At 39.9% G+C, this 19,201-nt stretch overlaps 1 protein-coding gene across 1 annotated transcript; it reads left to right on the top strand.

Moving 5' to 3' along the window:
* The first annotated feature begins 15,203 nt into the window (after positions 1–15,203).
* Positions 15,204–18,859, top strand: foxa2 (forkhead box A2). Its single transcript, XM_088354219.1, has 2 exons — positions 15,204–15,514; positions 17,266–18,859. Exons 1-2 carry the CDS (start codon positions 15,443–15,445, stop codon positions 18,508–18,510), a joined length of 1,317 nt encoding a protein of 438 aa, XP_088210345.1. The 5' UTR covers positions 15,204–15,442; the 3' UTR covers positions 18,511–18,859.
* The last annotated feature ends 342 nt before the right edge of the window (positions 18,860–19,201 follow it).

Genomic DNA, 19,201 nt, shown 5'->3' with positions numbered 1-19,201 from the left:
TTCGCATTTTCAGACATATCCAGCCATAAATCAAATAAAACATATTACAGAAATTTGATTGGACAGGTTCGGCTTTCAGCCTTAACAGTGATAGAAAAAAAACTTGATGGAACTGAAACGCATTGGAATCTTTATGAGGAAAGAAAGGAGGATGGATTTGTGCACAATTTAAAACGACTTTTGGTGAGTAAAAGATGGCAATATTCCAAAAGCATATTTTTATTTTATGAGGTTAATATTGATGCTTTTTATATATATGTCGCAGCTGTAGCTGCAGTAAATGTTTTATATACATAAAATAGTTAATGAGGGTTGATTGATTCGGGCTAATGAGGGCATGGATGTGAAATGCACTGCAAATTATCAAACACAAGTGTTTTTAATTTGGGCTTAATGAATGATGGCTGCGTCCTCCTCCCCGCTATCTTGCCGGAACCCCTTTTCCTCCTCGTCTCTGAATTCTGAACTGTGACGGTGACACAAAGAGCATGCTGGGAGCACGCATGCGCAATGGGTTGCCAGGCAGATTTTAAGTGATAACCAGTTTGTTCACCTTTTGGAAACTCTGGAAGCAGCTAATAGCAGTGTCTGAAATAATGTCTTCCCGGTTGCCCGGGGCGTGCATCTTTTAAGTCGGGCGTACAACTAAGTTTTTTTCAAGAAAGAAAAAAAATATATATTTCGTTTTTATTATTTTTATTTTTTTCTAATCAAACGTTTGCTTTATTCCGATTTCGAAATCTTCGTTAGGTTTTGAAATTTCGGAATTTCGGTTTGTTTGCCACTTTGCATACTCTGCAGCCAATCAGAAGCCTGCATCGAATAACTCCGTGCTTCCGGACTTTCCCGAGCGTTATAAGGTCGTGCATTTGCATTGCATATCATTTTCCAAAGTAGACGCACAGAGAACACAAGAAAAATGGATAAGTGGTTAGGAATCAAGCCAAAACCTCAGCCCCAGAAGCCCCAGATTCGAAAGAAGCTAAACAAATTTATGACGCTACAAAAAGTAAACGTAAATTAAAAGAATCGTGGAAAGAGGAGTTCACGTGGTTTGTAGCAGACGATGCAACACAAACATTGCATGAATGAAGATGAATTAATTCAGGTACATACTGATGACAGATGGAAAACAGCGATGTCATATATATTCAACGAATGTTATAAGTAGATTTATGATGAATTTAATTTTAAAGTGTTGTCCTGTTCTATCTTCTTATTATCAATCCTTAATACTTTGTGACAATGTTTTTGGGGGGTTTTGTGCGATTAGTCGTCTTATTGCGTTTCAAGTTGTGAAAAATGGGGCAGGCAACTTTATGGCTGGGCAGGCAACTTTTCAGAGTTGTCTGCCCTAGTGTCCGCTAACTTTTTGTCATGAGTTTCAGACACTGCTAAAAGGAGCACGTAATGTACTGTGCTTTTTGAGTTTGTAACTAGAGACAATCTTGCTTACTTGAGGCAATATTTTCCCGGTCAGGTACTTCGTAACCTGAAACTTTTGTATGTAGAGAGATTCGTAAGTAGAGCTGCCACGGTATTGTAACGTGAAGTTGTGGTTTGAACTCCTGCCTGGAACTCAGATGCAATGTGAAACTAGGTTAGTGTAGCTAATATAGATAAATACTCACTATACTTTATGTTGCATGGACCTAATGTGTGCAAGGCTTGGATAAAGCTTTGAATTTTTCGCAGCTCCAGACAAAATTGCTCATTCAACGTTTTGGATTGCAGACCTCTTTGTTAGATGCTACCGACATGCTAAATTTCCTTGCAGTCAAAAAGTTGTGTCCCTTGTGTCAATCAGGATTAAAAAGCTAATGAATGCACTGTAACTTTGTAATCAGCACGTCGACGGCTGGTGACAGATGACAGCATGCGAGGTCTGATGATGGCGCTGATATTTAGAGACTGGGCTTCCCGTGGGGTCCGGCCACTTTCGTTAGCATAGCAGTGGTGCTGCCCTCCGCTTTTAATTGCCTGCAGTCTGTGATTAAATGTGTATTGACTCTGCAGTTGGCCCACTAATGAATAACAATGGGCTGCTTTGCTGATATTAAATCTTTTGGCCCTAATAAACATCAGGCAGCCTTTTTCTTTGAAAGTTCACCCCCTTGTATGAGAGAGTCTAACCAAAATGGTCTATAAGTGCCTATATTTTAAAAGAGTGGCTTTCAAAAATCTAAAACATGATTTTTAGTTTTTTTTGTTTTTTCTTTAACTTTCAATGTTAAACCATTAAGCCGGAAACATATCTTTAAAAACTGAATTTAAATTTTGTATACCAACTGGAGACAATGAAAATTAACACCTCTATCGAGTCGGCCAATAATATAAACTTTCCCTTTAACTTTGTCCTCAGTTGGAAAGAAGATCAAAATATGGAATGTTCACTTTTCTCATGCTTTTGATCTTCATTATCATTGCATTATTTGTATTTGGGTATTATCCAAAACAAAGGTAATCTGGGTGTTTTTCATTTTCAGCAATTCCTTCTTTGGAATTTCATTTAGATTCACATCCAGATTGAATTTGTTGTGCTTTAAAGGGAAAGTGTGTACATTATTTATGTAAATGTTAAGGAAAAAAGATGAACTATGTTAATGTGCCTTTCTTAAAAAACACCTGAAGGTTTAAAAATTCGGTTATTTAGTGTGTAAAAGAGAAAAGTGTGAAGCACATTGAAAAGCTTCTTTGACTTGAGAAGCGCCATATAAATGCAGACCATTTACATTCTTAACAATCACTTCAGCAAAGACAGCAGACAGGACCTGACAATACCAATGGCAATCGTTAGCAAGACATTGTTTGGAGAATCAAATATCTCCTTTTAAAAATAACCTTTGTTTTGACCTCACCCGGTGACGGTGTGCTACACTATGAACAAAAAAAACAGAACTCAACAGGTATTGGCCAGGTTTTTCTCCCTCCTGAGAAAGTTCCTTGATTCATTAGACGATGGGAAATCTGTGATCCGAGTGGTGAGCTAGCCAGGCCAGGAATCCAGCAAGGATCTGATTCATTGCATAACTTCTCATCAAGGTTGCGGTAGGAATTGGATTTTTCCTTTTCTCTTGACGTCAGACTGCTGAACTTTGAGCAACCAGCGGGCACTTATACCCATGGACTTCCCTGAATTGAAGAACATCAAAATTTTGCTTTCTTTGCTCATTTGATGAACCATTTTGTCATTCATTTAAATTTTCATTGAAATTTGAAGTGTATAATTGTGCGACATTACATTCTGACACAAAAACAGATTAAGGTTGATTCTAATATCGTTTCGGTGCTCATAAAAGTACATTTTGCGACTAATGATGGGTTTATCAACCAAAATCGAGTAGATGACCGGTCATTAAACTGAAATAGAAATAAAACAGGGTTAATAAACAAAGGTTAAGCAAATTTGGGATTTATCATCTAGCACCTTTAATTAAATAAGAGTGTTCCTTTACTTTAATTTCTAGTGAATGTTATCCATTGTCTTGTCCATTGTTCAATAAATTCCTGGCTATTATTCAAATTAATTTCGACTTTGGGTGTTTCCTCTATTGATCTTACCACCCATCAAACCTAGACGAGTCCAGTAGCTTTTTGTCCCACTGCTTAATAGCATAGGTGCTACAGAGGACTCACAAGTTTAATTAGTATCGGTTTGAAAAAAGTGGTGTCCATCCGTTTGCTGATCCATCCCTCATTGTTGAGTGCACCTCTCGGTATTCCTACTCAGCCATTCTTCCACTGTGGTCCTTTTCGACCAACTGTCACCTGGCGTGACTGATGAAGGTCAGTGGTCAACACGAGACCCTTTTTCTCCATGACGAGGACCCGAGCGTTGAACCCGGGCTCCCCGGATACAGTCAACGCCAAAACAGCATTCCCGACCACATTCCCGGGCAATATCAAAAGCCTCGTGTTTGAGGATACCCTTAGCGCGTTTACGTTGGTGTTTGCGCCCCACAACCCTCACCAGGGGGGAGGTGGACGCAATAACTTTGGCCACCCTTCCGCACGCATGCGTTTTTATTTCGCCCGGCCTTGTGTACCTTCCCAGTCCGGCCGCTTTTCAGATTCATTTCCAGGTAAACAGAGTGCGGCCGGCCACAAACCTGCAGCCAACCGGCGTTGTCACAGCTGTGACAGATAATGGCGAGTCCAAACTCCAGGCCGGCTCTGGAATGTTTACTGTCACCGCAGGCAAGTTGGCAGCAAACATCTTTTTTGTATCCTCTTTCTAAGCCAAAAGACCTGCAATTATTAATTTTATTTTGATGAATTGCTTTTGTAACTCTTCCGGGGTCACAAAGGACACAAAGGCCCCAAAAGTAATGGTGGTCAGATCAATGCAAATGTTGATATTATCGATACGGCGCTAGTAATTGGATCGGATTGATACTAATTTCCCGAGATAGATATCATGTTTCCTTTATCCAGCCATCCATTATCTGTACCGCTGTAGAGTCGGGGGAGTGCTGGAGCCCATCCCAGCAATCTTCGGGCAGTGGGCAGGGGACATCCTGAACCGATTGTGGCAGGAAACCGGAGTGCCCGGAGGAAATCCACGCAAGCACGGGGAGAACATGCAAACTCCACACAGGAAGGTTCGATCTCATGACCTTAGAACTGTGCCACACACGCACTAACCACTGCGTCGCCGTGCTGCCTTGTTTCCATCATGACTATCATTGTTAAGATCTGGTATGCCACCTTCCACCAGAGGGCGCCAACCGGGTTTGGAACTGGGCACAGGTGTGTCAAATCACCACACACCTGTCCCTAATTATCCTTAACCTTTTACAATGTCCTTTTGGACAGCACAAGTCGCCGGGTCATTTTCACTTTCACCTTCATTGTTACATCCGAAAATGCAATTTTGTTTCTGGTTTATTGTGAGGACATTTTGTCATTAGTTTCGTCCCCATTTGTTTACTTTGTTCATTGTATAATCCTATTTCAGTCTTTGCTTCTGATTTGGACATTGTGTTGATTTTGTTTTTCCATGTCATTTGTTTTGTACCCCCTTCTTCGTCTCGTATTCCTTGCTTTCGTAAGGTTTACTGCATTTGGGTCCAACTCTAAAACGTATTAATTTATATGAAAATGTTTTTAGTGGTTCACTAGGTTATGCACACATTAGGTCCAATACTGTTTGCACTTTATTTGCACTACTGACTATGTTTTTCAAAAATTGTGCAATAGAAGGTATTCTAACTGTCTTGTTAACATTGTTAGACAGTATTTGTATTTTTGTGACAGTATTGATTTTTTTGGTTTGTCTCCCCTGACTTGTGTTCTTAACAGTATTAGTAGAAGTATTTTACTTTATGTGATTCTGTATTGAAGTGTTTAGGACATTCGCCTAACACGATTCAAGGTCCCTTATTCGAGGCCGAGTGGTAACATTGTTGGCCTGGAGAGGTTGGAGCGCCACCAGGCTCTTCTTGCCCAAGTCACACCACTGGAAACCCTAGTGGTTGATTGAACCCATTTTATTTTTGTACTGTTAAAGGTTTTTGTATACTATTTTTTACACGATTTATACTTTGACTTATTCTTAAAATATTGTGCAGTGTTATAGTTGTAGTGTTTACTATGTTATATTTGTATTTTTGTTACATTCATGCTTTAATTAGAGTCTCCTGACTTTTGTTCTAAAACAGTATAAGAAAACAGTTATCAAAATATTTATTTATTTATTTGTTTTATATTGTTTAAGGTTTTATTGTAGTTATTTAGTAAAAATAGTACCTCTTTGCGCTGTTTTTATTGTAATTAAAAATGACTTCAAGAGTGGAGTGGTTCAGTTATTTAATGATCATGACATTTCCAAGCAAAAAGTGTCGTGTTTCGATCGCTACTACTCTGTATTTACTTGGTTTGGATCGATACCGAAGATCCCGGTATCGGTGGCTCCTTCCATGAAAGAAGAGGGGGTCCATTTTCTCCTGAATAGGAAAAAGCCGCTTTGAAAGCGTAAACTTTGAGTTAACACATTCCTGCCAACAATTCCCGGGCGCTTGGAAAGAAGTCCCGAAAGAGGATCCCCCGACTTCTCCTCTGTCCGGACCCAGAAAGTGTCCTGAATGTTGTTTTAGGCCCTTGAGCATGCAGGTGTTGGACTTTCACACCTTTTAACCTCCTGTTAAACTTTCCACACTTTTGCGTTTGCTTTTGTCGCCAGCGCTGATTGAAGTGACGTCCGACGGGTATATTGCGACGGTGGTCGTCGGATGAGTTTGGAAAAGCGAAACCCACCAGTGTTAAATGCGTTATGACTGGTTTGTGTTAACAACACTTTTTCACGCACCCTCGTATCCAATGCATTTACATCAACACTTTCTTGAGTGAACAAATTATGTTAATTCATCAATTCAGTTTTGAGTCATTCCCCCAAGGGCAACATGAGTAGAATGAGTCTGTTCTAAAGATAGCTCTCGGGTGTTGGTTCTGAGTGAGGGTAACATTTTGTGTGCCCTCTTCATATTTATTGATAATTGCAAGCTTCGTCCAATAGACATCTTGTTTTCGCTTCCCATTTAGCATCTTTGGGACCCATGACGAATAATCACAGTTTAATAAAGTCTTTGCGAAGTACATGAGATTCTGAACTGAATGAAGGGATCGGCAATGTGGGAAGTAGTTCAGCTAATAGCTTGATGCTGTGATGCGAACCACTAGTAGACAATTATATGATGCCAACCAATAGCTGAGTTGCATCAAAGAGGATTAAGCCAACATACATGCTAACATTGCAAATTTTGAAGTTTTTGGACACACAAAATATATGTTGTCGATGTCTTATAGTGGGGAAAATGCAGCAAAGAAAGACCCAAAAGCATCCTATTCTAGACTGTAAAGTAAAAACAGCGTAAGGTTGTTGCTGGTACGATGCTATCTAAAAGGGACAGTGAGCACTAGATATCACTATATAGCAGGGGTGGCGAACATGTGGCTCTTGAGCCGAATGCGGCTCTTGGCCAATAAGAATGCGTCTCTTTGCCTCATCATATTTTCTATATACTGTGGCCCCCTTTCCTTGTTTCATGTTTAGTTTTTTTTTTGCGTGTATTGAGGGTGGACACTTTCCTTGAAATCAACACAAGAATAATACTTGTTGTATCGTAAGGATAGGAGTGTGTTATGGGAAATAATATGTTTTTAATTGTGTGTCTGTCTGTCATGGCAGGTCAGTGCGAGGTGTGGCTCTTTGACTCTCAGAGATAAAAATGTTGGCTCTTGTGTCAAACTTGTTCGCCACCCCTGCTATATAGTATAGTGCGACTGAAAACGAGTGCTAAAAAGCACAAAGAAGAATACTACAGAGTTACCAAAACATGTTAATAATAATAATAATAATTTCCTTTGTATTGTCATTCTTTGTAACAATGTACACAGAACGAAATGTCGATACACCTGACCCGTTGTAGCGAGTCGATGCAGCCGCAGCCAGAGGGCGCCGCCATTATACCAATTAGGTATGTCTCGGCCGAGGCGCGAACCAGCGACCTCCCAGTCTCAAAGCGGGCACACTACCATGTAGGCTACTGAGTGTTACTTCTCATATTTTGCTCTAGTTTTTGAGATTTTTGGGTAGTTGTAGCAGCAAGATGGTGGACAATTATATCAACTCCCTTTAAAGCTCTTGTTTTGTAAACTAAAAAAAATATGGTTTTATGATAGTTTGTATTTCGGCTTATTATTCAAATACCTGTTTTAAATGAATTCAGTTTTTTTTAACAACTAGGAGGCACCAACTATCACAAATTGTCTCTTTAAGTTATTCGTATTCTAACGGTGGCCGATTTGAGCATCAGCTGCCCTCTAGTGGCCATTAAACATTCAGGATCAAGATCAATTTATTAGAATTACCGTATTTTCCGCACTATAGGGCGCACCGGGTTATAGCGCGCACCCTCAAAAAATAGTTTTTGGTCCTATATCTTCCATACATAAGGCGCACTGGATTATAAGGCGCTACAATGGGAACGTCGACAAAACAGTCAGATAGTTCAGTCAAACTTATTACCCCCTTAACATTCTGAAAGCTTGCAAAGAAGCAAATACGTGTCTCAGAAATATACGGAAACAGTGTCTGTACAATGTCACTCAAATGCATCGTTCCAAATATCATTCGGAAGGTTGAAGTCTTGGGATTCAAGAAATGCCAACCATTCCTTAGTATCTATTTTAGTTTTCGCTCGCAACTTTACTGTGCATATGACAATAAACACTTGGATTTGAGTTTAATTAAAAAAAGACCCATTACAGAAACATCGAGATCACTCTGAAATAAGATACTGGGAAAATATATAGCTGGAGTAGCTCACCGAAGTCGTTGCGTTAAATAATAATGTGCAACCATGGTCCTCTTATATCCGTGAGTGTAGTAAATCCAGGAGAATAAAATATTTACAAATACAGAATGGTTTAACATGTTTCTTCTATGCCGTAGACAACCACACTTGCTATTCACATTCATCTTTTTCGGCCAATTGCAGGCTTTGTTTTGCCCCTTTAGCCTATGCGAGCCTGTAAATGATAAAAAAGATCCGCCCCCTTTACCTCCGAATAACTTTAGCCAATAGTGATAGATTCAGATGATAATTGACACATTGGCTGGGAAATGAAATGCCGGCATATGTATCCCAGCATACACCGCAGACCACATCGCCTACGAGGAAAAATCTAGTCGGCGGCTGCTTGCCTTTGTTGCGAGACCTTGCGACTTAATATTGATCCATATATAAGGCGCTCTGTATTATAAGGCACATGGTCAATTTTTGAAAAAAATAAAGGCTTTTAGGTGCGCCTTATAGTGCGGAAAATACGGTAGTTAAATATCAGTCTTCAGAATGCATTGTTATGATATCTCTTTCAAGTGCATGCTTTTATAATCACATTCTCAAAACAATCCATGAAGAAACTATGACTTATGTCTATGGCTCCGAAAAATCCATTCCACTTTAATTCCTCATAAATCACACAAAACATGGACAACTATCACTATCTATCAAAGTTTTTACACATTCATTGACTTCATTTATTGAGTAGAATGATTTAAAGGCATTTAAAAGGTTTTCTTTTTTTGTCTTTATGTTAAATTATTTTTTTGTAACCAATATTGATATGCATTCTGGACAAGGGTCTAGTTTTGGTCTTGGCTTTGGTGGAGACAGACCAATTTTTAAAGTGATCACATTATATTGGTGGGGACATATAATGATTTCTTGAGATTGGTACTGACACGTACCGTGCCGTGTTTATGCCAATACTTTACCCTTGCAGGATCTTGCCAAGCTCACATGGACCTTGCACCACATTGGCTTGACTGTTCAATTGCATGTGAACAGATCACTCCATCAAATCAGGAGGTGGACTGTAGTTGGAAATGTGATCTGTTTGGTTGCAGATTTTGTTTTTCGCTCCTTCCAAAATGTGACCTTCACCCATGTGAAGGGACTTGGGCAGGTTGATGATTAACCTTGGAATTAGCAATGCTCTCATTCAGGAACACAGTGTCACAAGGGTCAAGGACTATTTTAGAAGGCTTGCCTTTAAAAATCTATATGTTTATAAATGATTTAAAGATGTCACTACAGAATGTATGTTTTTTAGTTAAAACAGGGGTTTCAAAGTCAATTTGAGAGAGGGCTGAATACGAAATTTGACCACATCCCGAGCGCTGGACTGATTGATTGTCTTTAAAATTCTTAAATTTTGCTTATAGTCTGGTGAACCTAATTGAAAATACTGAAAAAGTATAAAGTGAACTCTCATTTTTCACTGGGTTATGTTCCAAAAACTATCTGTGATGGACAAAATCCTTAAAGGTGAAACAACTATTATTATCTATGATACACTCGACAATACATTGAAATCAAAGGACTAAACCTTTGTATGGATCCAAGCATCAGTTTAAAAGTTATGTATAATGTACTTATAAACATTTATTTATTTATTACTGTTACCTATTTTTGGGACATTTTAACCAATCAAAATGCAGAACACAGTGCATGATTGAAATATCCAAAGCGAGACGGTGAAAAGTTAACCGTGTTAATAGTGAGGGATTACAGTACCCCAATATGATCGGATAAATAAAGTACTATTTTTTATGGCTCTGGTAGTAATTTTCCAGAAGCACAAAACACAAATTCATTTGACATAAAAATTCCCATAACATTATTGTTAAATAAAAGAAGCCGTTTGGCAGGCACTATCAGGTGATTATTTTAGCAAAAGTTGGATACATTTCCTTCAAGAATAAAATAATACTATCAAATATCTATCATTCACTCAACTGATTTCTTTTAAAATGTTTGGATTGAAAAACAAAAATACAACACGGTGCAAAAATATATAAGACTTAAACAACAAGAGAAGGATGGGGACTATTATACAATGAGGTATAAAATACAGTAAATCTAATGAAATGTTTTGAAAACCTAACATTTATATTCCAGTATGATAAGATAAATAAAGTAATATTTCCTTATGGCTTTACCAGTTATCTTCAAATTTCAACAGGCAAAAAAGATCATTTACAGACGCTGCCCTACTTACGAACGAGATATGTTCCGAACGATCGTTCATAAGTTAAATGTGTTTGTAAATTGCTACAGTGGTTATATATTGTATGTTTAAGGTTTATATTTGTATGTTTAAGGCTTGTATAAGTAACCTGTATTCTTTTGTACTAAAAAAAACAAATAGATATGCTCTACAAAGATTAAAAAAGCTGAGTTTAATTTACTGTTGGAAGATGAGCTTCAAGAGTTAGGCAATTTCCTCCTTTGTAATAGAAAGTGGCCCAAAAAAAAAAAGATGATACAATTTTGAATCAAGATCATCTCAGCGGCTGATGAAAACCTTTTCTTGAGCCTTGATTTTGTTACACATGTGGGATAAGACAAGGCAATTATGATTTATAAGGAACATTTTTAAGGCAGGGTTTGTCAATGTGTGGATAGCGACCCCAAAGTGGGTCCTGGACCCTGGGCAAAATAATGCTGAGAAAAAAAAGGGAGTCAGTTACACTTCTTAACACTATATAAGATAATTAAGCGTTAAAAAAGACAGATTGTATGATTTGACCAATAAATATTACTCTATTGTGTCAGACAACCGAAAACAAATGCTACAAAGCACGAAAAGGGTTGCAAGCTACGGGTACTCAAATAGACCAAACCACACTGTTTTTCTCAAAAGGGACAGTGTGGATGATTCTACCACTAAATGTCGCTATATCGTGCTGTGCACCTGAAAAATAGTGCAAAAACGAACTTAGTGACCAAACCGCAACATTTTCTTCTGAATTGTTATGCCCAGCCTTTCATAGCGTTTTTGTTTTTTCACTTAGCAGCAAGATAAATGGAAATTATGGCAGGGCTCATGTTAATTTTCTGTATCTGAATGTATCTGGTGTCAGCACGGCGGTTTAGTGGTTAACGCATCCCCGCCACAGTTCTGAGGTCATGAGATCGAACCTTCCTGTGTGGAGCTTGCATGGTCTCCCCGTGCTTGCGTGGGTTTCCTCCGGGCACTCCAGTTTCCTCCCACATTCCAAAAACATGCAAGTCAGGTTAATTGGCCGGTCCGAATTGTCCCTAGGTGTGAATGAGCGAGTGAGTTGTCTGTTTCAGTGTGCCCTGCGACTGTCTGGCAACCAGTTTAGGGTGTCCCCTGCCCACTGCTCGAAGATAGCTGGGATGGGCTCCGGCACCCCCGCGATCCTACTGAGGATAAGCGGTGCAGATAATGGATGGATGAATGAATGTATCTGCGTTTGACCATTTTATGTGTAAACAAACTTTACTCATCTTCTTCTCTGGTGTAAAATGGGTGGGGTCAACTCATTGGTGCCAATTATTGTTAAAGGGACGTGTGTAATATTTGAAATTAAATGAAATGATCTGCATTTTATATAGCGCTTTTCAAGTCAATGACTTCTCAAAGCGCTTTATAATGTGCTCCACATTTCCCAATAGTGGCCTTGCAGCCATGTAAGGCGCTAACCTGCTTATTGTGGGTATTAGGGGTTCAGTGTCTTACCCAAGGACACTTCGACATATGACACAGACGAGCCGGGATTCGAACTGGGATCCCTTGATCCCAAGACGAGCGCTCTACCTCCTGGGCTACTGCCGCCCCTAATTTATTGCCTCCCAGTGGTACAAAAAACGTTCAGTCAGTAACAAAAACAATGATTGCAATACCAGGCAAAATACCTGAAATAGTATGCCAATGTTAATGTTTTTAAAAAAATAACAATGCATTGCCATCCTTTGGTCAAATATGAATCCCTTTGGCTTTAAGGAGTGTGATTGACCCTCAAGTTTAAGTCAAGTCAAGTCATGTTTATTTGTACAGCCCTTAGTGCACAACCCACCAGTTGAGAAACACTGCACTACACGTTCAACAGTAAAGGGGAAAAAAATCAGTTCAAACGATCATATGCTTTTTAAACTTGCAATCCCCAATCGCCAAACAGCGACTCTCCCCCTCCACCTCATGATCTCATTTCCAAGTTAAGCAGAGTCTGTTAGCCCCTCGTCAACAAGACAGGTTTACTCGACTATACTAATGGGGCTTGATACTGATAGTTATGCTCGTGCGTAAATATGCCCTCAAATAGATGTACAACTACTGACACGTGGCCGGCAATACACTGCAGTCTCACCTTCGTGTTTGCGTCCCACAAATAGATACACTTCTTGCACTGTATTGCTCTTGCACTCTAGAAACACACACACCAGCTACACAAGAAATATCCAGGAATCGTTTTTGTATTTTATTTGGCAACAGCATCTTGGGGGGATTTGTCATTTTTGAAAGCAAACTAAAGCGAAAACGTTTGATGACGGCCTTTATTGCTGAGGAAAAAAGACCGACGGAGGGCGCTATACAGCAGATCTTAACTGCACGAAATGAAACGTTTGTTCAAATCTTGATGAAATAAAAAACATATATGTAAATATAGCCGACCCCTTAAAATAAATAAATGAATTAATAATTGAACAAGTAAATTAATAAATAAGTAGAAAATGAATGAATGAAATTGTCAATAATTAAATACTGACATGAATAAATAACTATTCTATACAACCTTTCACTTTTTGCGTATAAACAGTCTCAATGCAGAACTAGTACAGTTTTTGAAAGTTATTGACCTAAAAATACTTGTTTGAGCTTATAAAGGTGGACTGGGAAGCATGATTGACAACATGCTAGCACGTTTGCCTCACTGTTAAGAGATCCAGGGTTCAATTCCAGGTACCAGCCTCCGTGTGTTTTCCTATGGGTACGTGGTTTCCTCCCCACGTAACAAAAATGTGCATAGCAGGTCGAATGGCAATTCAAAATTATCAATATGTATGAGTTAGTGGTTGTTTGTCTCTGCACCCCTGAAATCCCTGTAAGGATGAGCAGCTGCAAAATGAACGAATACATCGAATTGAATTAAATTGATTGTTATTACAACGTAGTGGACATGAATACTGTTTGTGGCGAGATTGTAGATGGCTTTGCGGGATAAACAGATGGTAAAGACCTTAATAAAAAATGAGATAAACGAATGTCAAGGCAAATAATCCAAAACATTTACAAGGTAGGAGCAACAACAAAAATTCTAGTTTTTCATAGTTTTGCGTGCTTGTTTAAAAAAGTGATGGGTCAGTCTCCGAGTCTGTTTGTCATTGTTTCGAGAGGGTGGTCACAACAAAAAAATACAAGATTTCATACAAAACCCATAACATTATCCACAGGTAACTCATAAATGTTCAGCATTAGTCAAACCAGTTTTCCAAAAGAAAAATCGTCTCATCTCATCTCATCTCATTAGCCGTACCGCTTATCCTCATTAGGGTCGCGGGGGGGCTGGAGCCCATCCCAGCCATCTTCGGGCAGTGGGCAGGGGACACCCTGAACTGGTTGCCAGCCAATCGCAGGGCACACGGGGACAGACAACTCATTCGCTCATTCACACCTAGGGACAATCTGGACCGGCCAATTCACCTGAAATGCATGTTTTTGGAATGTGGGAGGAAACCGGAGTGCCCGGAGGAAACCCACGCAAGCACGGGGAGAACATACAAACTCCGCACGAAAGTCTGGAGCTGGATTTGAACCCACGACAGGTTCGCATGACATGAACTGTGCCGCACAAGCGCCAACCACTGCGCCGCCGTGCTGCCCCAAGAAAAATCGTGTGTGCTTTAAAAAAATATATAGGGCATGATACTAAATTCAAAACAAAATAAAACCAAACTACCACGTTCATAACTTCATTAAAACAATGATAAAGCGACGGTGCGTTTAATTTACTGAGTATTGTTCACCACCTATAGTCCTGGGATCCAATAAAATAACCTGAAGCCAACATATTGTCTACTTAAAGGGACAGTGAGTATTCTTTGATCCCCTGATGTCGCTGCTTTGTGCTGTGCGCCCGAAAACGAGTGTCAACAAGCACAAGGAAAAATACAAACCCCACGGAGACTCAAAGTGCAATTTTTTGCCTGGTTCTTTGGGGTTTTGGGTTTTTTTGGTACTTGCAGAAGCAATTATGTCAGCTACCTCGAAGTGAGTCTTATTGTCTGTAAAACAAATACACACTGAGTCCTATTTCTTTAAAAAAAAGCACCATGCATGTACTGTATATATATCCCCCCTAGTAGAGATTTTTTTTCCTTCAGAAAGTAAAGTAATTTGCAGGAGTGAATTGGATTTATTAATTGAACAGTTTTACAGAGATGGAGAAATTAACCCACAACCGCTTGATTGATATACTGCATGTTTAGGTCACAATACTTGTACATAAAGTCGTATTTTTCTAACTATCACTGATTTTGAGCGTTAATCTGGTGGTAGAAGGTGTGGTTTCGATCAGTTTGTATGTGTTTATGTTTTCTCTTCCAAAGCAATGGCAACTTTTCACTTAAAAACACAAAGTCTTAATTTAGTTTTCCTTCACTGATTGTGCAACAAATCCGTTAAAATACGCACAAAACTGCACTCAACAGAAAGTAGTTCCCCTCCTCATTATACGCATCTTTTTATACGAAATCCCCTTTTCAAGTCAGTGCAGGTGGATGAATGGGGAGGGTTTGGTGTGTTGGAGGGGCGTGCTTGAAGGGGAGGGGGGAGTTGAACCTCGAGGAGTCTCGCGTCTAGGTGCGAGGAGATTATTCAAATAGGGCCCAAGGCGTACAAGTAGGATTGGAGGCTTGGCTGGCGCGCGGAGCTTATATCAATGCGTAAAGCGACTGCAGGCGGCGTCATTTTACACTGTGCTCGCTCGCTGACGCACCGCGCGCGGCTGCTGCTGCGCCGACACATGCGCACAAACTGCGCCGATAAACGAGAAAGGCATCTGGCTTCTTTTTCTGCGTATGTGGGGTGTTTTTTCTTCCTCGGCTGTTAGACGCTCGTTTCAAAGTCCTCCATGATGCTCGGAGCAGTTAAAATGGAAGGACACGAACACACCGACTGGAGCACCTATTACGCAGAGCCCGAGGTGGGTACCTTAAATATATATTTTCTCCCCCACCCCTTCGTTGTCTAAAGCCGATCCCATTTTATACAACTCAATATTAGCCCTGAGATAATATTAACTTTGTGATCAAATATTGACTTGAGGCGCCTCCAAATCCTCCCCCATCTCCGCGCGCTCTCCTAACAAAGTTGCTTGACGTGGAGAGGAGGAGGCGGAGGTTGACTCAACTTTTTAACGCAGATTATATTTTTTGGTCTATTTACAGAATCACACATTTTTCAGTTCTGTTTTTTCTTGTCTAACAGCGAAGGAAAGGGGTTTAATTGTGGAACTGGTGGGGAGCAGTGCACTTTTAAAGTGATCGTATATAAGTGGTGGGTAGCAAACAATTATTTGTCCATATGAGTGCGGACAGGGCACATCAAAAAAAGAAATGCCTTTATATTGCATATCCGTCATTTTTTCCTTTTTCACTGTATTTTTTCCTTTTTTTATCATTCGAGATTGTGCGCGCCGTACAATAACTTTGGAACGGGGAAGAACACTGCTGCGTATGATATGCAAAACTAAATTTAACGCAAGTGGAGAAATAACTCAAACAGACAATGTAATATTTTGTGTTTTCTTAGTAAATAAAAGAAACCGTTTTACACAGGTTGCTGTTATGATTTTCAGGTTTATTATCGATTAAAAACGGGAGTTGCAACCATTATTAAGGGAAGCAATTGGCTGAGGTTGACAGGCATGTTTTGAGTGATCACAAAATATTGGTTGGGACAAAACAACAATTGCTCCATATTGTTGGGGACACATCTCCTCCACCCATGCCTAAACTACGCCTTTGGGCAAAGGTCTTAGTCCAAATATTGAGATGCTGTTTTAAATAACACATTGTCGATTTAATTGACTTGCAGTTATTAAACACCTGACAAATAATACGCCCCTCCACTATTTTTAACCTTATTTTACCATTTCCAATTGGGTACGCCATATAACATTTTATGTACAGAGGAAAAATATAAATCAAAAACTCGTTTTTTTGTTCGACTGAATTTGTCTTCCCCATTTCGGCTCTAATCCAGATTGTCCCGGTCACTTATAGCAGGCCACTACATCATTGTAAATGGCTAATAAACACATATTCGAAATAAAAGTGCAGTAGGAAAAGACTGCTTTCCATTCATTATATAGATTCATAAAGTTCTACTCTAATGCTGGCGGAGAGAGTTTTTAGCCATGAGAAAAACGTACATACAGATTATAGGAAAACAATTGTACCTGATAGAAAATTGCGATTATTTATTTCTTTTAAGTGATTTAAGCGCACTTTTACTAGAATATAAAATATAGGCTACTTATGTTGTTTGCATAATACCGACTTTTTCATATAATTTCCATGTAATATGGATTGTAGTATCAAGGAAAATTGTCTTTCGCGCCTGTTCAAAATGCTATTAGAAAATATTGATTATTTATCTGATAACATTGGAATAAGTTTGTTAGTTCAGCATCTCCAAATAAGTTCAATATGATATATGCGTCACCCCCCACCAAAAAAAAAAAATGTTATCAGTCCGGCCTTAGGCTTGTTGCTTAATTTTTCATATGGCCCTTCCGTACGTTTGAATTTGACACATTATTATTATTATTATTATTATTATTATTATTATTATTATTATTATTATTATTATTATTATTATTATTATTATTATTATTATTATTATTATTATTATTATTATTATTATTAACACGTTTCTCTGTTTTCTTGACAGTGTTACACTTCCGTCGGCAACATGAACGCAGGCCTAGGAATGAACACGATGAACACTTACATGAGCATGTCGGGCATGAGCACTTCGGCCAACATGTCAGCAAACTCCATGAACATGTCTTACGTCAATACGGCCATGAGCCCCCCCATGACGGGCATGTCTCCCGGTGCGGGCCCTATGAACGGCATGGGGCCCGTCGGCATGAGCGCGGCCCTCAGCCCAAGCATGAGCCCCATGACTGGCCAGCCTGGCTCCATGAACGCGCTCAGCTCATACAGCAACATGAATGCAATGAGTCCCATCTACGGCCAGTCCGGTATCAACCGATCCAGGGACCCCAAAACCTATCGGAGGAGCTACACTCATGCAAAACCACCATACTCGTACATATCCCTCATTACCATGGCTATTCAGCAGTCCCCCAGTAAGATGCTCACCCTGGCCGAGATCTACCAGTGGATCATGGACCTCTTCCCCTTTTATCGGCAGAACCAGCAACGCTGGCAGAACTCCATCCGACACTCGTTATCATTCAACGATTGTTTCCTCAAAGTGCCCAGATCGCCGGATAAACCGGGAAAGGGCTCTTTTTGGACTCTGCACCCGGACTCGGGGAACATGTTCGAGAACGGTTGCTACCTGCGCCGCCAAAAGCGCTTTAAGTGCGATAAAAAGATGCCCGGGGGTAAAGAATCTGGACGCGGTGGTAAAGCGGGTGGTGACGGCGGTTCATCGCACAGTAGCTCTGAAAGCTGCAATGGGAACGAGTCTCCGCACTCCAACGCGTCTGCGGGGGAGCACAAACGCACCATCTCGGACCTGAAAGTGGGACAAGGTTTGAGTCCCGAGCACGCAGCATCCGTTGCGGCCGCGGCTGCAGCGGCAGCAGCCGCTGCGATCTCATCCCCAGTGCAGAATCAGCATCTTCTATCGCAGCATCACTCGGTCCTGCAGGCCCACGACGCGCACCTAAAACCGGAGCACCACTATTCCTTCAACCACCCGTTTTCCATCAATAACTTGATGTCGTCGGAGCAGCAGCATCACCACCACCACCACCATCACCACAAAATGGACCTCAAGACTTACGAGCAGGTTATGCATTACTCGGGCTACGGTTCCCCGATGACTGGGGCCCTTTCCATGGGCTCCATGGCCGGGAAGCCAGGCCTGGATTCATCCTCCATACCTGACTCCTCATACTACCAAGGAGTCTATTCCAGGCCCATCATGAACTCTTCATAAACGGACATCTCATGTGCATATGTAAAAATAAAACTGAAAAAAAACCTTCGAAAAAAACATAGAACTTGTGTACAATATGTATTTCTAACACCCCGCCCCATCGTTTTAGCTGTCGTAGCATTATTATTGGTAATAATCCGTGCCGCTGATATAATGTGACCTGTTCAGAACTTTGCTGCAGGAGTAAACTCCAAAGAAAACAAACAAACAAAAAATGTGGACGAAAAAAACGTGTAAAAAAATCACCCTTGCTTGACTGGACACCGGACTGAATTTCAAAGCAGATGAGTTTCTTCAATCATTTGTGTAATTGCTATTTATGGCTTGTACATGATCGTGTATTCTTGTAGTGACAAGAGCAGACTTATATTAAAGTGTTATTGGTCATGTTTTCTGAACATTTGGAGTGCCGACTTGTTGAATTATTTCAAACCTTTGCCAATATTTAGGAAAATCCAATTTAATTGTTTTGTATATTAAAAAAGTCGCAGGGCTACAAAAACATTATAATCATGCTTTAAATTCTTTCAATCATTGATCAACTTATCATTCATTCATCGGTCGTTCATTCGGTACTCTTTATAAGTGTAACCCTCAAAGAGTTGTAAATGCCTTTTAATCTAAAATCAAATCAATTGCAGGATAAACACACAATAAACCCACACCTTTCGTATACTTTATTAAAATGTAT

Source organism: Urocampus carinirostris, chromosome 15 (genome assembly GCF_059441175.1).
Source record: "Urocampus carinirostris isolate Australia breed hairy pipefish chromosome 15, RoL_Ucar_1.0, whole genome shotgun sequence".
Classification (NCBI taxonomy): Eukaryota; Metazoa; Chordata; class Actinopteri; order Syngnathiformes; family Syngnathidae; genus Urocampus; species Urocampus carinirostris.
This window is presented reverse-complemented; position numbering and strand designations above follow the sequence as displayed.

Bases quoted from the DNA above. Each gene is read 5' to 3' on its own strand.
- foxa2 (XM_088354219.1), top strand. From the start codon at position 15,443: ATGATGCTCGGAGCAGTTAAAATGGAAGGACACGAACACACCGACTGG. The intron at 15,515-17,265 runs GTGGGTACCTTA...TTTTCTTGACAG, and splicing joins CCTATTACGCAGAGCCCGAG to TGTTACACTTCCGTCGGCAA.